Raw genomic sequence first — 18,701 nt, forward strand, 5'->3', positions numbered from 1 at the left:
GAGGACGAGTGACGACGAGTGGCGGGTTTACTGTCGATAACGAGCCATCGAGGAGAAGACGAGTTCTCCATTCAGAACGGCCGGACGCCGTTCGAAAAATCTCAACCGACAAATGACAGATGGTCACGGCTCTCCACGATGGAGAGGATAGGAATCTATCGCGGGGAAAGGGACTCGTAAGATGTGAGAGGTGTCCGGAGCACAATAAACAATCCGCAGGCATTATTCGTTTCTCTCTTTCTCTCTTTCTCTGACTGTAAAAATATATATAGGTCGATGCTATATAACGTCAGGACGAGATGACGACTCAGGAAGTCTAGCTCTTTCTATTAAATGTTACGTTTATTTATTTTATCAACACGTTGTTTATTTGCGTACGCTTTCATAATGCACGTGTGTGTCAGTTATAATAATGCTGCATTAGATATGGAAATAGCATTTTCGCTTTACAGTGTACATTTATCGATATTTTTTGATAGCAGTTTTTAGCATCCGCATAATAGAAGTTTATATTGTAATATATAACGTACGAACGAAAAAAGTTAAAATTTACACACCATTTCTTACTATCTGCGTAAGAATTTTGCGATAAGTGAGTTAAAAATAGCGAACGTTGTTGGCAGAGAATTAATTAAATAATTAGATAAAAAATCAGAGAGATTGGTCACATGATTAAATTCATTCATTGTTTGTCATTGATTGCATTGTTTTAGTTTATCACTTTTATTTATACGCGAAATTTTTTTGTCAGTTATATTTTTTATTAAAATAATTAAAAAACTAATGTCGTCATAAAAAGTCTAACAATATTTATACTATATAATATTGATATAATCTTTTGACTGTAAGTAGTCCAGATAATATTAGTTCGATGTTGAGATTTTAAAATACGACACGTCGAAAATTTCAAAACATATCGGTTTCAAACGTACTTTGTTAAAAAAGTCTATAGGACTTATGTAATATTCAATTAAATTGAACAAAAAGATGCTTATAGTGAACATAAAGCAAAAAAGTAAATCTTGTTAGAGAAAAGAACTATTTTTAGTTACAGTAAAATAAATAATTTTGTTCGCTTCACGCGATATGAATAGACAGAATTATCTTATTCATTTTGACTGCGTTATAAAAGGCGTTTTGTGTACCTTTCTTTTCTATCATGTCTGTTGAACGCTTTGAATAAAAATAATTTGTGAAAATTTGCAATTTTTGAGGATATATGAAATTATCCAATTAAGTTCACAATTAAAAAAAAATATTTTGTGTCTGCAACAGAAAGTCGAGTAGCACATTGTTACGTATTACTATGAATTATCGAAACGACAGCAATTATATTTAAATAAAAGATGTAGAACATGGAATTAAGAAAAGAGAGTGAGTTAAAATCCTCCTGAGGTAAAATTAAATTAGAAACAAAATTTCGCGTTGTCGCGTATTTATCTACAATCCTCTAATTTTACCTCAGGTAAAATCGCGCGCAAAGTATATATAGCGATGTAACAAGAAATGCTTCTTCGAACATATTTTTAAAATGATTAATTATTTTCTCTCAAATAAAAATTTTTTTTTTTTTTTTTTTTATTACTTTTTTTTTTTTTTAAGCCATTTTATTTGATGGGAAAAGAGAAATATATATATATACGAATATATATTTACAATATGTTTAAAGGAAAAATATTTTGTCGATGTGTATATTTGAGAAAATTCCTTTATAAGAAATTTTTTCTTTTTTATGATTAACGACAGTAAGATATCGGGATATATTTAGGCTTATGTATTATTTTTATTACAATATACAACATATTTTAATAATCAAAGAATCGTGATATGATAAAGACGAATCGTAGTGTTAAAAATAGCATTTACATCTCTTTTCTCTCTGTCTCTCTCTCTTTTATATTTTTAAATAGATTCTAATGTTTTTTAATACATTCTTATATTTTGAATCTTATGCTTCACGTATTCATCGAATCGCATTTTCTAATTATAAAAAAAAAATCATGCGAAATATCAATCAAATCTATAATTTGTGTGTAGCTTAGAAGTAATAAAATTATTCTTCTATCAAATTTTAATTAGCGCTATTAATTCTTCGGATGTTGAGATATACACCGCCATTTAATGGTGCCGTAAAAGTACCTTTTGGATTAAATACCATTGGTATCAAAGTTTTTTCGTTCGGTGTCAATTCGTATTTGTTCAAAATTTTTATAAGTCCAAGCTTCGTCTGCAATAATGCTAAACGAGTACCTATGGGATGCGTAATGATAACAAAAATTCTTAAGAAAAATTTTTGTGTGTGATAATATTGCAATTTTGCAATGTTTTATAATTAAAACATACAATTGAAACATAATACATTTACAAGAATGTAAATGTTATATATATATATATATATATATATATATATATATATCACACATTATATATACATATATCAAATATGTCTACAATAGTCGGATAAATCGAGATCTTCAAATACATAAACTTAATGTAAGATTCAATCATGAATATGGTAAATATTTTAAGGAAAAGAATATAACTTGACGATTATATTGATATTATTTGTATCTTGTTCGTTATAATAATTCTTTATTAGCAAGCAATAACATATGTATCGCGTTTTCACTTACCATGTCATATGTGATCTTGTTATCGCTTTCGTTGAGCGCATTATGAATTTCCTTCCTAAGTTTATCCTGAATCTCTGGCTGTATTGCGAGTTCGTACAAAGCAAAAGCCATTGTCGTCGCAGAACTTTCATAACCAGCGATGAAAAAGATGACTGCTTGCGCTACTAGATCGTCATCATTAAATTCTAAAATTTAATTCATCTTTTAAACCTTTGAACTATTGTCAACTTTCTTTCTTTCTCTCTCTCTTTTCTTATTAAATTAATATTTTTTTTTATTAAATATAATTAAAAAGTTTATAAATATTAAGATAATTTATATAACATAATTGAGAAAAATACGAATGTCTTGTATATGAAATATATATTTTGTATTTTATTATATCTCTTTCATTTTTATATGCGAAATGAACAGAGAAATTGATTTACTTATCGCAATTTTTGTCGTAAAATTCTTTACGTCTCAACATTATATATAATATTTGATAAATATTTCTGAACACATACCGTCCACCTTCAAGGATTCTAAATACGTGTCTAGATTCGTAGCGCATTCAATCTGCAATTCAAATATTTTCTTTAGTTTGCCGGATGTAAAGATCGGCGTCAACTTTGTTCGTAACATCTTCGAGGCTGGACTTTTCAGGAAGAAGAGATTAGCATAACCTATACGATCATTCGGATCAGGCGAGCCATATCGATCGACAAAATAATTAAAGTCCTTTACTAAAACATTCTTGACGATTTTCCGATCGCGAACCAACAAGAATGGCTTGTCTAAAACGTAGAAACCGATGTAAGGTAGTCCCTTTGCTTGATCGTAAAGTTCTTTTATGAAAGAGCCAGGAGATTTCTTTAAAAGCGCACAATCCATGAAATTGCCCCAGAATGGCGTTGGCCGTATTTCCACAACATTCCGTTTCTTCCAATAATTGAATTTGCGAGTCATGTAAAGATAGGCGGCTATGATGAGAGCCGTTAGAGCTATCATGCTATCCAGACCCCAGTAAGCCGTAATGAATGCCATTTTAAAATATGTGTTTATAAAAAAATATTCTCTTTATCTGTAAAATAAAAGATAAAAGATTAGATTCATCGACTTGCAGCGTAAACAAATTTTTAATAATGTTATACTAGTGATAATATCTCTCTTTTATTGGTATTATTACATACCATTACTTATTTTAAAACATGAATTTAAAAGATGATTGAATTATATGTAAATGCGATAAAAATTTACATCCTCTTGATTGAACAAGATACTAAAACCGACATCTATTTTTCCTAAACTACAACATGTTTTTATTTCTTTATCAAAGAGAGACCTATTTACCTTCTTATCAGAAGGAACATTATTTTCTTTGTTAATTGCAAATTATTATAAGCAGAAGCGCATAATTTATGCATTCGATGCTCATTTTAACACATTAAATCCGTTATATCGCGATTTCTTGAAAGATTTTTTTATGATCTTTTTTTTCTCGGCGAATTAATTAATTAAATGACGATAATTATCCGACGAGCATCTTTTTGATAATATTATGTTGTTCTATATGCTTTTGTAAATTTCTAAATTTATTCTATCTTTATTTTTATCTCCTCTATCATAATGTTTATAACATTTCTAGTAGTTTTCAATGATTATGTCAATTTATGAAAGAAAGTATTTATTAAACATCAATTTTTGATTCTTTTCAAAACTTTTACAAAACCTTTTTCAAAAATTTGAAACAATATTATTGAAAAAAAGGTATAATAAAGACAGTCTATATTAGTAGCGGTCTATAATCTATACATCTATAGCAATAAATATATATAAATAGGAATTTTTATTTAGAACTTTCAGTTAAAATCGAAAAACTAAAATATACACGTATATCAGTTTTATATAGTACCTTTTCTGTACGGCACCAAAGTAAAACACCATCCAATTTGCTTTTAACAACGTAGAACAGAATGTTTTCAAACAGCGACGTTATCGTGTGAATCGTTGTGATTTTCACTCATTGCAGTGATAGACTAAACTAGGCCTGTGGCCGGTTTGTACTTTTCGGCCGATCTTGGTTGCTGCCATCCCCACTCCTTTTATTTAATAATATCTAGGTTACTCGCGGAGACGTAATTACTTGCGGAGACGTAAGACACTCGAACTCAGGGATGGTATTAGCTGTAAATCATATGGAGTTTTAGCATGTATAGTTCGGCGCGCTGTTTACTGTTTACAGAGTTATTATATAAATTTTATATACATATATATATATATATATATATATATATATATATATATATATATATATATATATATATATATATATATATATATATATATATATATATATATATATATATATATATATATATATATATATATATATATATATATATATATATATATATATATATATATATATATATATATATATATATATATATATATATATATATATATATATATATATATATATATATATATATATATATATATATATATATATATATATATATATATATATATATATATATATATATATATATATATATATATATATATATATATATATATATATATATATATATATATATATATATATATATATATATATATATATATATATATATATATATATATATATATATATATATATATATATATATATATATATATATATATATATATATATATATATATATATATATATATATATATATATATATATATATATATATATATATATATATATATATATATATATATATATATATATATATATATATATATATATATATATATATATATATATATATATATATATATATATATATATATATATATATATATATATATATATATATATATATATATATATATATATATATATATATATATATATATATATATATATATATATATATATATATATATATATATATATATATATATATATATATATATATATATATATATATATATATGTATATAAAATTTATATAATAACTCTGTAAACAGTAAACAGCGCGCCGAACTATCCATGCTAAAACTCCATATGATTTACAGCTAATACCATCCCTGAGTTGGAGCGTCTTACGTCTCCGCAAGCAGCTTACAATTAGATACTATTAAACAAAAGGAGTGGGGATGGCAGCAGCCAAGATCGGCCGAAAAGTGCAAACCGGCCGCAGGCCTGAATTAAATAAATAATGCAGAATAATTATCGAGATAATGATGATTAGCAACAAGAATGCGCGTTTGTAAATTAATATTAAATACGAGGTTGCTTCAAGCGATTCAGAAATGTCTGTTTCGATAATTCCCTATCTTCCGTTCTTCTAATATCATTTGTTCAAGTGATCTGTGAAAACAGTTTACAGGTGTCGCGAGAACGGTATTCGAAAAGGAGGTATGTGCGAAGTAATAGTTTGTACCGGATCGTTTTGGTTGTTATAAAATTCCAATTACCATTAACAATAAGATAGAGAGTTATCACGCGAGTTTTTGTCTTACCGATAAAACATTCGTGCAAGAATTCCTATAATATCGAATTTAATAAAAATGAATAAATATTTAATAAAAATGAATAATATCTTTGTTTTTTATTGAATCGATATCGAATATTATTATTAATTAATCATAAAACGATTCAAACGTACTTAGGTAGCAAATGCACGTCATTTAACGTCAAAATCAAGTTATTTGACGTCAAAATCATAGCGCTTGCTAGCTGGGTACGATCGGTATAATAAAAAAGAACATTTTAAAACAGCGGATTATTATTCTCTCGACCAAAAAAAATACAAATAATGTTTGCAATTATTAATACCATTTAATTTATTGCATCAAATGTCAAGGCAAAATGTATAATATAAGAAAAGTTCTCTATCATTCAAAGACTATCACCCAACTGATTCTTTGTGAAAATAATTGTTGACAAAAATTTGTGATAATAAGAGCAATGGAATTCATATAAAATTAAAAAAAAAAGATTTATATATGAAATATTAAATAGTTTCTGTTGCATGATATAATGAGCCATGAATTTCATACATCCTATGAAAATGCAAATGACGAGGAGCGGGAGGAGGAGGGAGGATCTATCGCGCGGATAAGGTTTTTTTATGACAATAATGTCCTAGCAGATATCACTGTCCGTAAACATTAAACATCGAAAATGCGAGAACATTACTGTTAACGAGTCAACAAATGACTTTCAAACAAAGTTTTTATTTACGTCCGTTCGAAAAGTTCTTCTCAAGAGCAACTAATCGCAACAACTTTCAGTGTTTGTTTTTTAATTGTCGATAGGTTTGATTGATCATTTACTAAGTACATCATTTACTAAGTAGATTAAGCTTGACATTCCCTTACTTCGATGATTATATGACAAAGCTAAACAATTTTTTTTTTATATGAAAGAAAAATAGTTATATTTTTATTGCGTTATCAAAATTTATTTCAACCGAATAAAAAAAAAAGTTTTAGTTTGTTTTCTTAGAAAAGTTTAACAATAAATAAATATATTTATAAACTAATACTAGACTAAATTATTTTATCTTGATTTATCAAAATTTATCAAAATTTTATTCTTTAATAATTAGAATATAAATATGAATTCGAAATATAATTTAATTTATTATATTATAAATCTTCAATTTCAAAAATATTATTTCCGGCACATATCAATTAGGAAAAACAAATTAATTATTAAATAAAGTATTTGTGTTTTTATTATAAAATTAACTCTGATTTTTTCCTCTCTCTTCAATTAGATTCTAATCTTACTCTAATTTTTTATATTTCGATAAATACAGATTTATACAATTTCTTATGACGACGAATTTGATCTGTTTACAACGAATCACGTGGGAAATACGGTTTAATCAAAGATCTTGTTCGTGTATGCTGTATCGAAACGTACGATTGATGGTTCCATGGTTTTGAGCATATTTGTTAGACATTGCGTTGGCACGTCTGCCTACCAACTACGAAGCTGCTGACATGGTATCGTTGGGAGCGTGTCGGTATGACGACCCAGACGAGACGTCGATGGAATATAAAGTGTCGTCCTTCTTTGCGAGTGCAGCCAGATAATCTACCGCAGATTATAATTCGCTACGCGTCGAGCACGTTTTTAAGTTCATTCACGTCAAGTTTAATCGGAATGTGTGTGTGTGTGTGTGTTTGACTGTGGCTTTGCAAATTATTAATTTTGAATTTTGTTATTTACGATATTTTTATTTTGATACTTTTGATTATTACTTTTGTGTATTGTGGGATGGCCACTTTTTCATGAGACATCCTATATATATATATATATATATATATATAATATAATTAAAAACCATGTACCCTATTTTTTTGAAAATTGGTATAGTCTTTACGGATTACATCATCTAATGATTATATATATATATTATTTCGTGCATTTTATTTCTTTAACTTGAAAACTTTTTAACTTGGTTCTGACGAGTATAAAATGAGTTATAAAAACAGCTGTAAAATCGATAAAACTTAAACCATCGCTAAAACATGAATTATTTTTCCCTTATCATTATCTCGTCGCAATGAAATAACCCGCATAATTAACTATATACTATTAACTTATATCTGATTAAAAGCCATGTTGGATCGAAGAAGTCGTTCAGCCGGCCGACTTGGCCAAGATGCAATCAGACGGATGCAGAAGAGCCATAAGCGGTGAATGCAATGCGAGACGCGGAGAAACAGAGAAGAAAGAGAGAAGTAAACAGAAATATCAGGAGAAATGGGAGGGGGCATATTTTTATCTACGTATCTATAATTTCCTGTTTTTCCATCGTGATATAATGTTATACAATTTTCCACTTTCAATAAATAAATTCAATCTCAGAACGATTCACTTTTGTAAGTTTGTCTAAAACGGGTTTTGGACAAATTTTCCATCTTTTTAAAGAATTGAACTGTCTCCTTTCCAGTCTCTCGATATAATTGTTTTCAAGAGGAACAAACGTGCACTGCTATTTTTACAGCACTCGCACCGGAATAATATAAATTTTATTTCTAAAACATTGAAGAGAGAATTGTTTTCTTCCAAGTCCAAGGAAGACTCGTTACGTCTTGAAGACATCGCAGAGGAATCGTATCGGTACCTTCGTACGATCTCCAATGAGAAACCGGAAAATGGTAGAAAAAGCCTGCGCTCTTCTCGTCGGCGCCACCTTACGCTCGGCGGCTTCTTAATTTAGAGATGCCGCTCCGTGAAAATATTCTATCCCACACCCGTGAAACACTCCCCGCTTCCCTTTTGCCACTCTGTTCTCCCGATGCCCCCCTCGTTATTGCGCCGTCGACTATAGAAACGCCGTAAACACGTCGCGGCCGCCGGAGACGGGATAAAACGTCGGTTTTATGCGAAGGCGTTACCGGACGAGGTAGATTCTCCTCCGTGATAGAGACATGTTTTCAGGTATTACCAGGCCGTGGACAGGTACGGGCTCTTAGAGCGGCGTTACGAGCACCTTGGAACGCAAGCTCGCTCTTAATCGGGAGACATCGGGCTCTCCAAGTCGCCCGAAGCTTCTTTCCGGAGGACGGTGTGTCCTCATTTCGACAAACTTATTTTCGTACTCGCATGATAAAAGTTGTTCGCGCGCGCTAATATAACGAAAATGAAATCGCCGGTTTTAATGTCGACAGTACTGATGGAGAATATGTGGCTGCACATAATGCGTATAATTATATAGAAAAAAGTTAAAATTGAAAGGAAAAATCTTAAAAAGATACATATCTTGCAACGTATTTATGTACGTGTGTGTGTAATATTTTTGAGCAATAAGAAAGAAAGAAAAGAAAACATCGTTTAAACTTTTAAACATTTTTGAAAATTTTTATCCGTGTACTTAAAGAAGAAGGAACGAATTAAAATCATCGAGATATTTTTTATATCTTTTAGAACTTTTGTTATATTAATGCAAATGATAAGCCAGAAAAATAAAGGATATAATTTATATTAATAAAATATTACTTAATACTTGCATACATCATATTATATTATAATCAAATAATGTGATGAACTTGGATAACGAGTCTGGCTTCAAACATTTAAACTGCAGCTTTATATATATATATATGTATATATAAAGTTGCAGTTTAAATGTTTGAAAATATATATTCTAAAACATTGAAGAGAGAATTGTTTTCTTCCAAGTCCAAGGTTCCGGAAGTCGACGAAATTATGTCGTTAATAAATAAGATGATAAATGCACAAAAGATACCACAGTTTCTCTTCAACTAAAGATAACCTAATTTCATGGCAAACGATGCTATAGTAAAAGCGCATGCCTGCTCTAATATCTCTACCTTTTTGTACGATTCGGTAAGCGTCAACGTAACGTCAACTTTTTAATTTCTCTTGTTTTATCGCTTTTTCTTTTCTTTTTTAGTGTAAAATATGTGATATTTTTTTACGTGAAATATACGATATTTACACGTTTCTTTTTCTTCTTTAAGAGCAGAGTTTGGCCAATTTTATCTCAAATAATAAATTATAAATAAAGAATAAACCATTAGATTCATATGTAAATAACAAAAATATTTTATTTGGAATTAAATTTATCTCTTAATAATTAATAAATCTTTATATTTATGTGTATTATTATTTAAAAATTTATTAACTTATAAATAAATTTATTATTAAAATTTATTTGAATAAATTAATTCTAATTTTTATTTTAATAAAAATTTATTTAGCTTGTATATGTGTATATGTACATCCAATTATATCGATAACTTTATTTGTCATTTTATATATCATCTTATTGTAAATTCTAGGCGATAATGTCCTAGCAGATATCACTGTGCGTAAACAGAAAACATTGAAAATGCAAAAACATTATTGTTAGTGAATCGAAAAATGACTTTCAAACAATGTTTTAATTTACATTCGTTCGAAAAGTTCGAAAAGATTAACTAAACGCGACAACTTTCAGTTACTAGCAAAATTTTTAACGCTTCAAAACCTCGTATCGTGTAGCAAAAAGTTTTTGGAGTCTCTCTGAACTCAGTGAAACAAAGTTTTGTATTAAAATAATTTTAGACATAAAAAAGCTCGTTATGGCACCCAAACATAAAATAAAAAAGAAACGAACTCAACTTTCGAAAGAACAGCTCAGATGCCGCTATAAATGCCGCACTATAAATGCCGCACCCTGTATACATACATATATTATATAATTTTATATTACTGAAGATTTTAAAACTTTAGGTTATTAAAGGATTTTCTATGGATGTGATTAATATAATGCATACAAGCGAAAAAAATGAATATTTTATAAATATATATAAATAATCTTTATATTGTCTTTTCCTCTTTATAATAATTTTTTCTTTTTCTTGTTTCTTAGCTATTATCATCACATAAATTATTGATTTGTATTTTCTCTGGAAACGATTTTTAATTGTAAGAATTTATTTGTAAATATTAATATAATGTGTGTGTTTATGTATTACAATACTTTAATACACAATGGGTTTATAATTACAGAGTTAAAATTTATAAAAATCTGTGTGCCAGAAATTAATATATAACATAATATATTATATAAAATAAAAATATTGCGTATTTTTTATCTAAGTTAGATTGTAGAAGATAAAAATCAAATCGTGCATTGTGAAAAACTAAATAATATAAAAAAGAATATTTTTAGAAACTTTTATGGACTTAAAATTAATTACGATAAAACTGTTTGACAAACAAGTTGTTCAAGATTTTGCTGTACCAACAATAAATTTGTTTCTTATTGACGAATTGAGCATACATGTATATTAAAAATTTCTTTTTTATTATATTTCTTTACAATCGGTTTTGTCATCGTAGCAAGTCCTGAAAATCATCGTTCCTGAAAATTATTGCTATTTTATTATAACTTCTATGAACATCACACAACTTGCCAGTCAAAAAAAAATCGATATAATTAATATAAATTGATATAAACATTGTGAATGATATATAAATTTAGTGCTTATATAAACATTATATAAATTTGTTAATCTTATGTCATACAAATTAAATAAACAATAATATTGAATTGTTAACAATTGTAATTTTTATATATATATATTGTTTGCTTTTCGTTATAAATTATTTTTCTTAATAATTTAAAAAATCGATATTACAGTATAAGGAATTTTTTACAAGTCAAATTTTAAACGTGCGATTAGTCAACTATATTTATCAAATTTTAAATCGATGTATATAATAAAGCACGTGTGCGAATATTGTGATTATACGATAGGCATATAATCTCTCTAATATCTCTAATTACATTGTTCTTTCTCGAAGTTGAAAAATATTTATAATTCTCTGTTTTTATTATATTTCAAATTTTTAAATACTAATTTTATTCATAAGAATCGCAATGCAATTTAAATTGCGAAACTCGCGGTTTATTGTATCAGAGAGTATATTGTTGATATAGAAAATCTGAACAATGGCGACATTCAGTGGCATTAAATTAACGAACAAGTTTAGCATTGCGTTTAGTTTAATAAAAGCTAATTTTGCCACGGCACACCGTCGTTATAAAACGGTGTGTTATATGAAAAAGTTTTATTTTAAATTTTCGATTTGCATTTGTTTAAGAAATCACATCCATTTCGCTTGTAACATGAAAAAACATTTTTTAAAACAATTATTTTTTTTATTTTTTTTTTGAGATCTTTATTAAGATTATTTCCTTAATTTTTCATAGATATTATTTATTGTTTATGAAAGATATATTATTTTTTTAAATTTATAAATTTAAGTTATTTTTTATTCGGTTATAAAAATTTATTTGGAATAGTTTTTATATATTTCAATTTAGAGTTATATTTATTTATATTTTATATATTGATAATTTATGAACGATATTTATTTTATTCGTGAAGTTAAAAAAAGTATTCGAGTTTGTGTACTAAAATTTTATTTAAATAATATCCATAAATTCTCACAAAACGAAAACGATAATAAGCGTCTACTGAGCGTTAACAATGAGGCTGAGATGTGATTCTAAATAATTACGAAAATGGAATAAGCGGACAGAAATGTTGAAATTCGCTCAAGTTACAATATTAATTGTAATTTAGATTCTCATATCTACTACACATTGAATTATTTTATTTCAAAGAGACTCGCTGAATATAAATTATATTCTCATATTGTTACATATATATTTTTTTAACCTTTAGTATAGCATCAGAAAGAAATATATAAGATTAAATAAAAGATTTAAAAATAATAATTATAAATAATTGTTAAATAATTATGAATATAGCACTGTCTTTTACGCGCAATATGTTTCTCGATTTTATTCTTGCAGTACAAGATTAGGTCAAAGTTCCAAAGAAATTTTGGTTGTTTTTTCCATAGCATTTTCAGGTATTTCATGATTCAGGCCTCTATTTTTTTTTAGCTTTTAAAGTTATTCTTTTTCAATTCGAATGGACCACGGGCCGGAGGTTAGTCGTTTGTAAAGTCGATGCGTAACCCGACTTGACTATACAGGCATGTCCCGCAGGTCGTAGCCTGCTGTTTTTATCTGGCCATATTTTAGAATGATTCCACGCTTAATGTTCCCGCATCAACTCGCCTCGCATCTACGAGGCGATACCGCGGCCACGGTGACAACTTAACCCGGAGGTTGTCCACGTATGGTGCCATGGTTGTAGTTTTACGACCGTGTCGAACCGTCAACTTCGCGGGGATGCCTTTTCGTAGCATGCGATGTGCGTGTAACCCCAGAAAATCGTTTCAATAATGTGATAACAACTTTTACCATCATAGTAAAATAATCGGCATAAAAATTAATAATTTCAGGAATAAAAAATTCGAGAACGGAAGATATATTATTATGAAATAGAGATACATTGAAAAGAACTAATATATGTGTATTAAATATAACATATGTTTTTTTTTTAATATGTAAACGTTATATGTAAACCTATTAAAACATAAAGTAGCTCAAGCATTTTATAGGAACGAATAAAAATTTATTTGTTGTATTTAGTCTGAATAGTGACTCCGTAGAAAATCCCTCATCTCTCAAATCATAATTTAGCATAAAGCAAAAGCAATTGCCTTTACGCAGGAACGCACGTGAACCGTGAAGGACAAATTCTTTGGATATACACAGAGATTCTAAACGCACGATAGTGCTTATCTCTCGTGTTTGATGATGCTGAAATATTGTTAAGTGCGTATACTACGATCATCCGTACTGTTTAATTTGTGATAATTAGCAGAACATGTTTTTACACGAGGACATTTCTTTACAAAGAATTATTAGCTATACAACAATCGAACGTGCATACTTAACGAACTTTTCGATAGTTTAAGAGCACGAATATCCAATCATTTTATTAGCAACATTATAAAATATAAACTTTTCTAGATAATACACACACACACACACACACACACACACACACACACACACACACACACACACACACACACACACACACATATATATATATATATATATATATGTATATATATATGTATACAATGTATTTATTTACTCATTTTTATCATAAGAAATTGGTGTAAAATAATATTTATTGTTGTCAAAATTGATTATATAAAATTAAATTATTGTCGATATATATATATATATACTCGAATAATTCAATTTTGTATAATCAATTTCGACAACAATAAATATTTTATGAATCTCTCGCCTCTGTTTTTATGATATCAATCTGTTTCCCTCATAGCAGAAAGACAATCCGTGAGAAATAATTTGTGCTTTAATCTTTGAATTTATGTGCACGATGGATTTTCTCAATCAAACTGCAAAATTTTATTCGAGACAAATCACGGTACAACGACTAGGTTTAGTAATGATCCGTAATGTAATACCAGCTTTTTGTAATGATCTGAACTAAATCATTGGCGGGGCGGTAATGGATTTCCGAGGAAGTGGCAGCCGACTATTACCGATTAGATTGATGTGCCACGGATGTTTCACGTTATTATCTAAATTATATTACATCGAGCCGGTTGATACTTCATCGGTTCGGTCATGAATAATGACGAATATCACATAAATCTGTTGCTTTTTCCGCGGCGATTCACACAGTCGGCTGAGAATAAGACTTTAATGCGGACATATTGAATAATAAGAATAATTTTCTTCCAAAATATGATGTGGCGCGAGTAAATATCAATCGATTTTCCACTCGCACGTAACGTGCTCGCTTATACCGTCAGAAATAAGACAATCTCGGAGTTTTATCGGTGCTGAGGGGAAACCGAATAAAGACGCTTGATTTATCTTAAATTTTATGGATTCAATTAAAAATACAAAAACTTATTAGTACACTTCAAATTACAAGGATTTATAAATAAGAAACCACAAATAATTTTGGATATTAAAATTAACATTGAAAATAAAAACCCGTATTAAAGAACTCAGATTTGAATCAATTCTATTTTAAATAATAAACCATAATAAATTAAAAATAAAGAAAAATTAAAAGCTTTATGTGTAAATAACAAAAAAAATTTATTTGGCAAAACTAAATTAATTTTTTAATATTTAATAAATTTTTATTTTTATTCATTAGAATTTGGTTAAATTAACATCATTTTTATTTTTATAAAAATTTATTGAGCTTATGTGTGTGTATGCGCGCGCGCGCGTGTGTGTGTGTGTACACCGAGAAAAAAAAGTTGTTAATTTGACTAAATCTTTTCAACTAATTACCATTTCTTTAATTGAAATATTTAAATCAAATATAACATATTATATCTAACATGATATATATTTGATTTAAATACTTAAATATTTCGATTTAAAAAATGGTACTTAGTTGAACGGATTTAATCAAATTAACAACTTCTTTTCTCAGTGCATATATACATATATGTATATATATGCGCCCAACTATGTTACCGATAATTTTATTTATGTATCATCTTATGTATCATTTTATTGTAAATCGTAGGCAATAACGTCCTAGCAAATATCACTGTGCGTAAAACAGAAAACATCGAAAATGCGATAACATTACTGTTAGTGAGTCGACAAATGACTTTTAAACAATGTTTTTATTAACGTTCGTTCGAAAAGTTCTTCACAAGAGTAACTAATCGCAACAACTTTCAGTTACTATCACAATTTTCAATGCTTCCTATCGTGTAACAAGAAGTTTTTGGAGTCTCTCTGAAATCAGTAATAGTGAAATAAAGTTTTGTATTAAAATAATTTTAGATATAAAAAAGCTCGTTATGTCATCCAAACATAAACTAAAAAGAACTCAACTTTCGAAAGAATAGCACATTCAAATTCAACAGAGATCAAAAGATGGTATCTCGACAAACATAATTGCTGCAGAATTTGGAATTGCTAAATCATCTGTTCGCAGAATAGTGAATAAAGAAATATCAGTGAAGCAAGTAGCAGACATGGAAAGAAAGAAGAGCCGGTTTATCAAATATAAAGATTTGGACCAACAATTGTTTGAATGGTATCAAGAGTGGAAAGCATCGGGGAAGACAAGTTCCTACGAGATACTCTATGAAAAAATGAAAGAAATCACAGACAATGTTGAGGGACCATTAAACTCAAAAAGGCGTCATGAATGGTTGGAAAGATTTATAAAATATTACGGGATTCAACCAAAGCGCATGGTAAAATTTAATTATCAAAAGACGGAAATGGTATCAATTAATTGGTTGTTAAAACAGAGAATATTAGCATGTGTATATGCAAAATCGAAATTTAAAAAGAAAATTCTGAAATTTATGGCCAAGTTTGGTGGACCATTATTACCTGAGGGACGAAAAACGTGGCTGCGCAGATTTGAAAAATGTCATAAAATTTTGACAAAGTCTGTCATTTTGTCAGAAGTAACAGATGATCAATCTTATCATAATTTGGATAAAGAACTATTTAATTGGTTGCTAGAGCGGAGAAAATTAGGAAATATTTCGTACGAGATGTTTACAAAGAAAACATTGAAACTTATGGACGAGTTTGGTGGACTGTCAAAAGAAATGCAACAAAAAAGCTGGCTGTGGAGAATTAAGAATCGTTATAATCTGCAAAAGTCTCGAAGGACTAATATTTTGCAAAATGTCAGCCAAAGAGATGACGAAGCTAATCAATCTAATGCGTAAAAATTTGTTCAAGAATTTAGTTAACGGTTAGAGAAGGAAAATATTGACAGAGAGAATATTTATAATATGATCGAAAAACATACGTAAAATCTAAAAACACGAGATAAAAACAGAAACAGAAAACACTCAAAAATATTTTATGCCAATTAATAAAAACTAATTAATAATAAAGTAGAGGAAGATTTTAAACAAGAGCTTCAAACGAAATATCAAACGACGTACTCAACTTTGAGGGAAAAATCGAAAAAAAAAGGATTTTAAAGGCCGATTGTTCCGATTTCTTGGTAGATTTACCCGTCAATCACCCGTTAGGTGTAAATGTCAGTAATTGTTGTTTTATCTATTGGTAAAGTTTACCTACGGGTTAAATTGTTATCACCAAGAGGTCATTTTACTCGGTATTCCAATTACCAAATAAGGTCTCTATTTAACAGGTAAAGTAATGATCTTAGGTTATATTATGTTTTACGTTATGTTTTATTATTGAGAATATTGTGACGTTTTAGATTCTATTTTACTGACGACATGGCTTTAGATGTATATGTGGAACTTTTTGAACATGAGGAGGAGGAAAATCATGATATATTAATTTTAATTTGCAAACCATATACTCTTCGACCGCGGTCAGATTTAAATATGTATGATGAAAACAAATTTATTGCACGATTTTGTTTGTGTAGACGTCAACATAACGCTTTCTCTTATTTTACTCCTTTTTTTTTGTTGAAATATGTGATATTTTTTGTGTGAAATATGCAATATTTATATGTTTGTTTTTCCTCTATATGGGCAGAGTTTGGCCAAATATATTTTAAGTAATAAATTATAAATAAGGAATAGAACACTACATTTATATGTAAACAACGAAAAATATTTTATTTGAAATTAAATATATCTCTTAGCAATCAAGAAATTTTTATTTTTATTTATATTAGAATTTATTTGACTAAATTAATTCCAATTTTTATTTTAATACAAATTTATTCAAATTGTTTATGTGTATACGTGCGCCCAACTTTATTTGTCATCTTATAGATCATCTTATTGTAAATCGTAGGCAATAATGTCCTAGCAGATATCACTGTGCATAAACAGAAAACATCGAAAATGCAAAAATATTATTGTTAGTGAGTCGATAAATGACTTTCAAACAATGTTTTCATTTACATTCGTTCGAAAAGTTCTTCTCGAGATTAACTAACCGCAACAACTTTCAGTTACTAGCAGAATTGTTAACGCTTCAAAACCTCGTATCGTGTAGCAACAAGTTTTTGGAGTCTCTCTGAACTCAGTGAAACAAAGTTTTGTATTAAAATAATTTTAGACATAAAAAAAGCTCGTTATGTCACCAAGACATAAAATAAAAAGGAAACAAACTAAACTTTCGAAAGAACAGCTTATTCAAATTCAACAGAAATTGAAAGAAGATATCTTCACAATTAAAGAAATTGCTATCGAGTATGGAATTTCGAAATCATCTGTTTATAGAATAATGAATAAACAACTATCAGTGGAGCAAAGAATAAGCAAGACGATGATCCAGAAAGTCAAGAATCAAGAATTGGACAAACAATTGTTTGAATGGTATCAAGACCAGAAAGAACCAGAGAACACAACCTACAAGCAACTTCTTGAAAAAGCAAAAGAAATCAAAAACAATATTGGAGCATCAGTAAATTTAAATAGCCTTCATAATTGGCTGAAGGGATTTATAAAACATCATGAGATTCAACTAAAGTTTGAGATTTATAGTTTCGGTTACAAAGAATTAGAAATAGAATTAATTAATTGGTTGCTATTAGAAATAATATCAGGACGTACAGTTTTAAATAAAATTCTTAAAAATAAAACACTGGAACTTATGGAGATATTGGATGGACCATTAAACTCTCATGCAAAAAAAATCTGGCTGCACAAATTTAAGAAATGTCATA

At 28.3% G+C, this 18,701-nt stretch overlaps 2 protein-coding genes across 6 annotated transcripts in view; one reads left to right on the forward strand and one right to left on the reverse strand.

Moving 5' to 3' along the window:
* LOC115246178 (uncharacterized protein KIAA1522-like) overlaps positions 1–18,701 on the forward strand; it is a 312,320-nt gene that overhangs the window by 180,792 nt on the left and 112,827 nt on the right. The gene's annotated exons all lie outside the window — the stretch shown is intronic.
* Positions 2,993–4,578, reverse strand: LOC115246182 (cytochrome P450 6k1-like). The gene is made up of 2 exons (XM_029824841.1): positions 4,528–4,578; positions 2,993–3,696 (listed from the first exon to the last, which is right to left on the reverse strand). Exon 2 carries the CDS (start codon positions 3,657–3,659, stop codon positions 3,102–3,104), a length of 558 nt encoding a protein of 185 aa, XP_029680701.1. The 5' UTR covers positions 3,660–3,696; positions 4,528–4,578; the 3' UTR covers positions 2,993–3,101.

This window comes from Formica exsecta, unplaced genomic scaffold (assembly GCF_003651465.1).
Source record: "Formica exsecta isolate Colony F162 unplaced genomic scaffold, ASM365146v1 scaffold14, whole genome shotgun sequence".
Lineage (NCBI taxonomy): Eukaryota > Metazoa > Arthropoda > Insecta > Hymenoptera > Formicidae > Formica > Formica exsecta.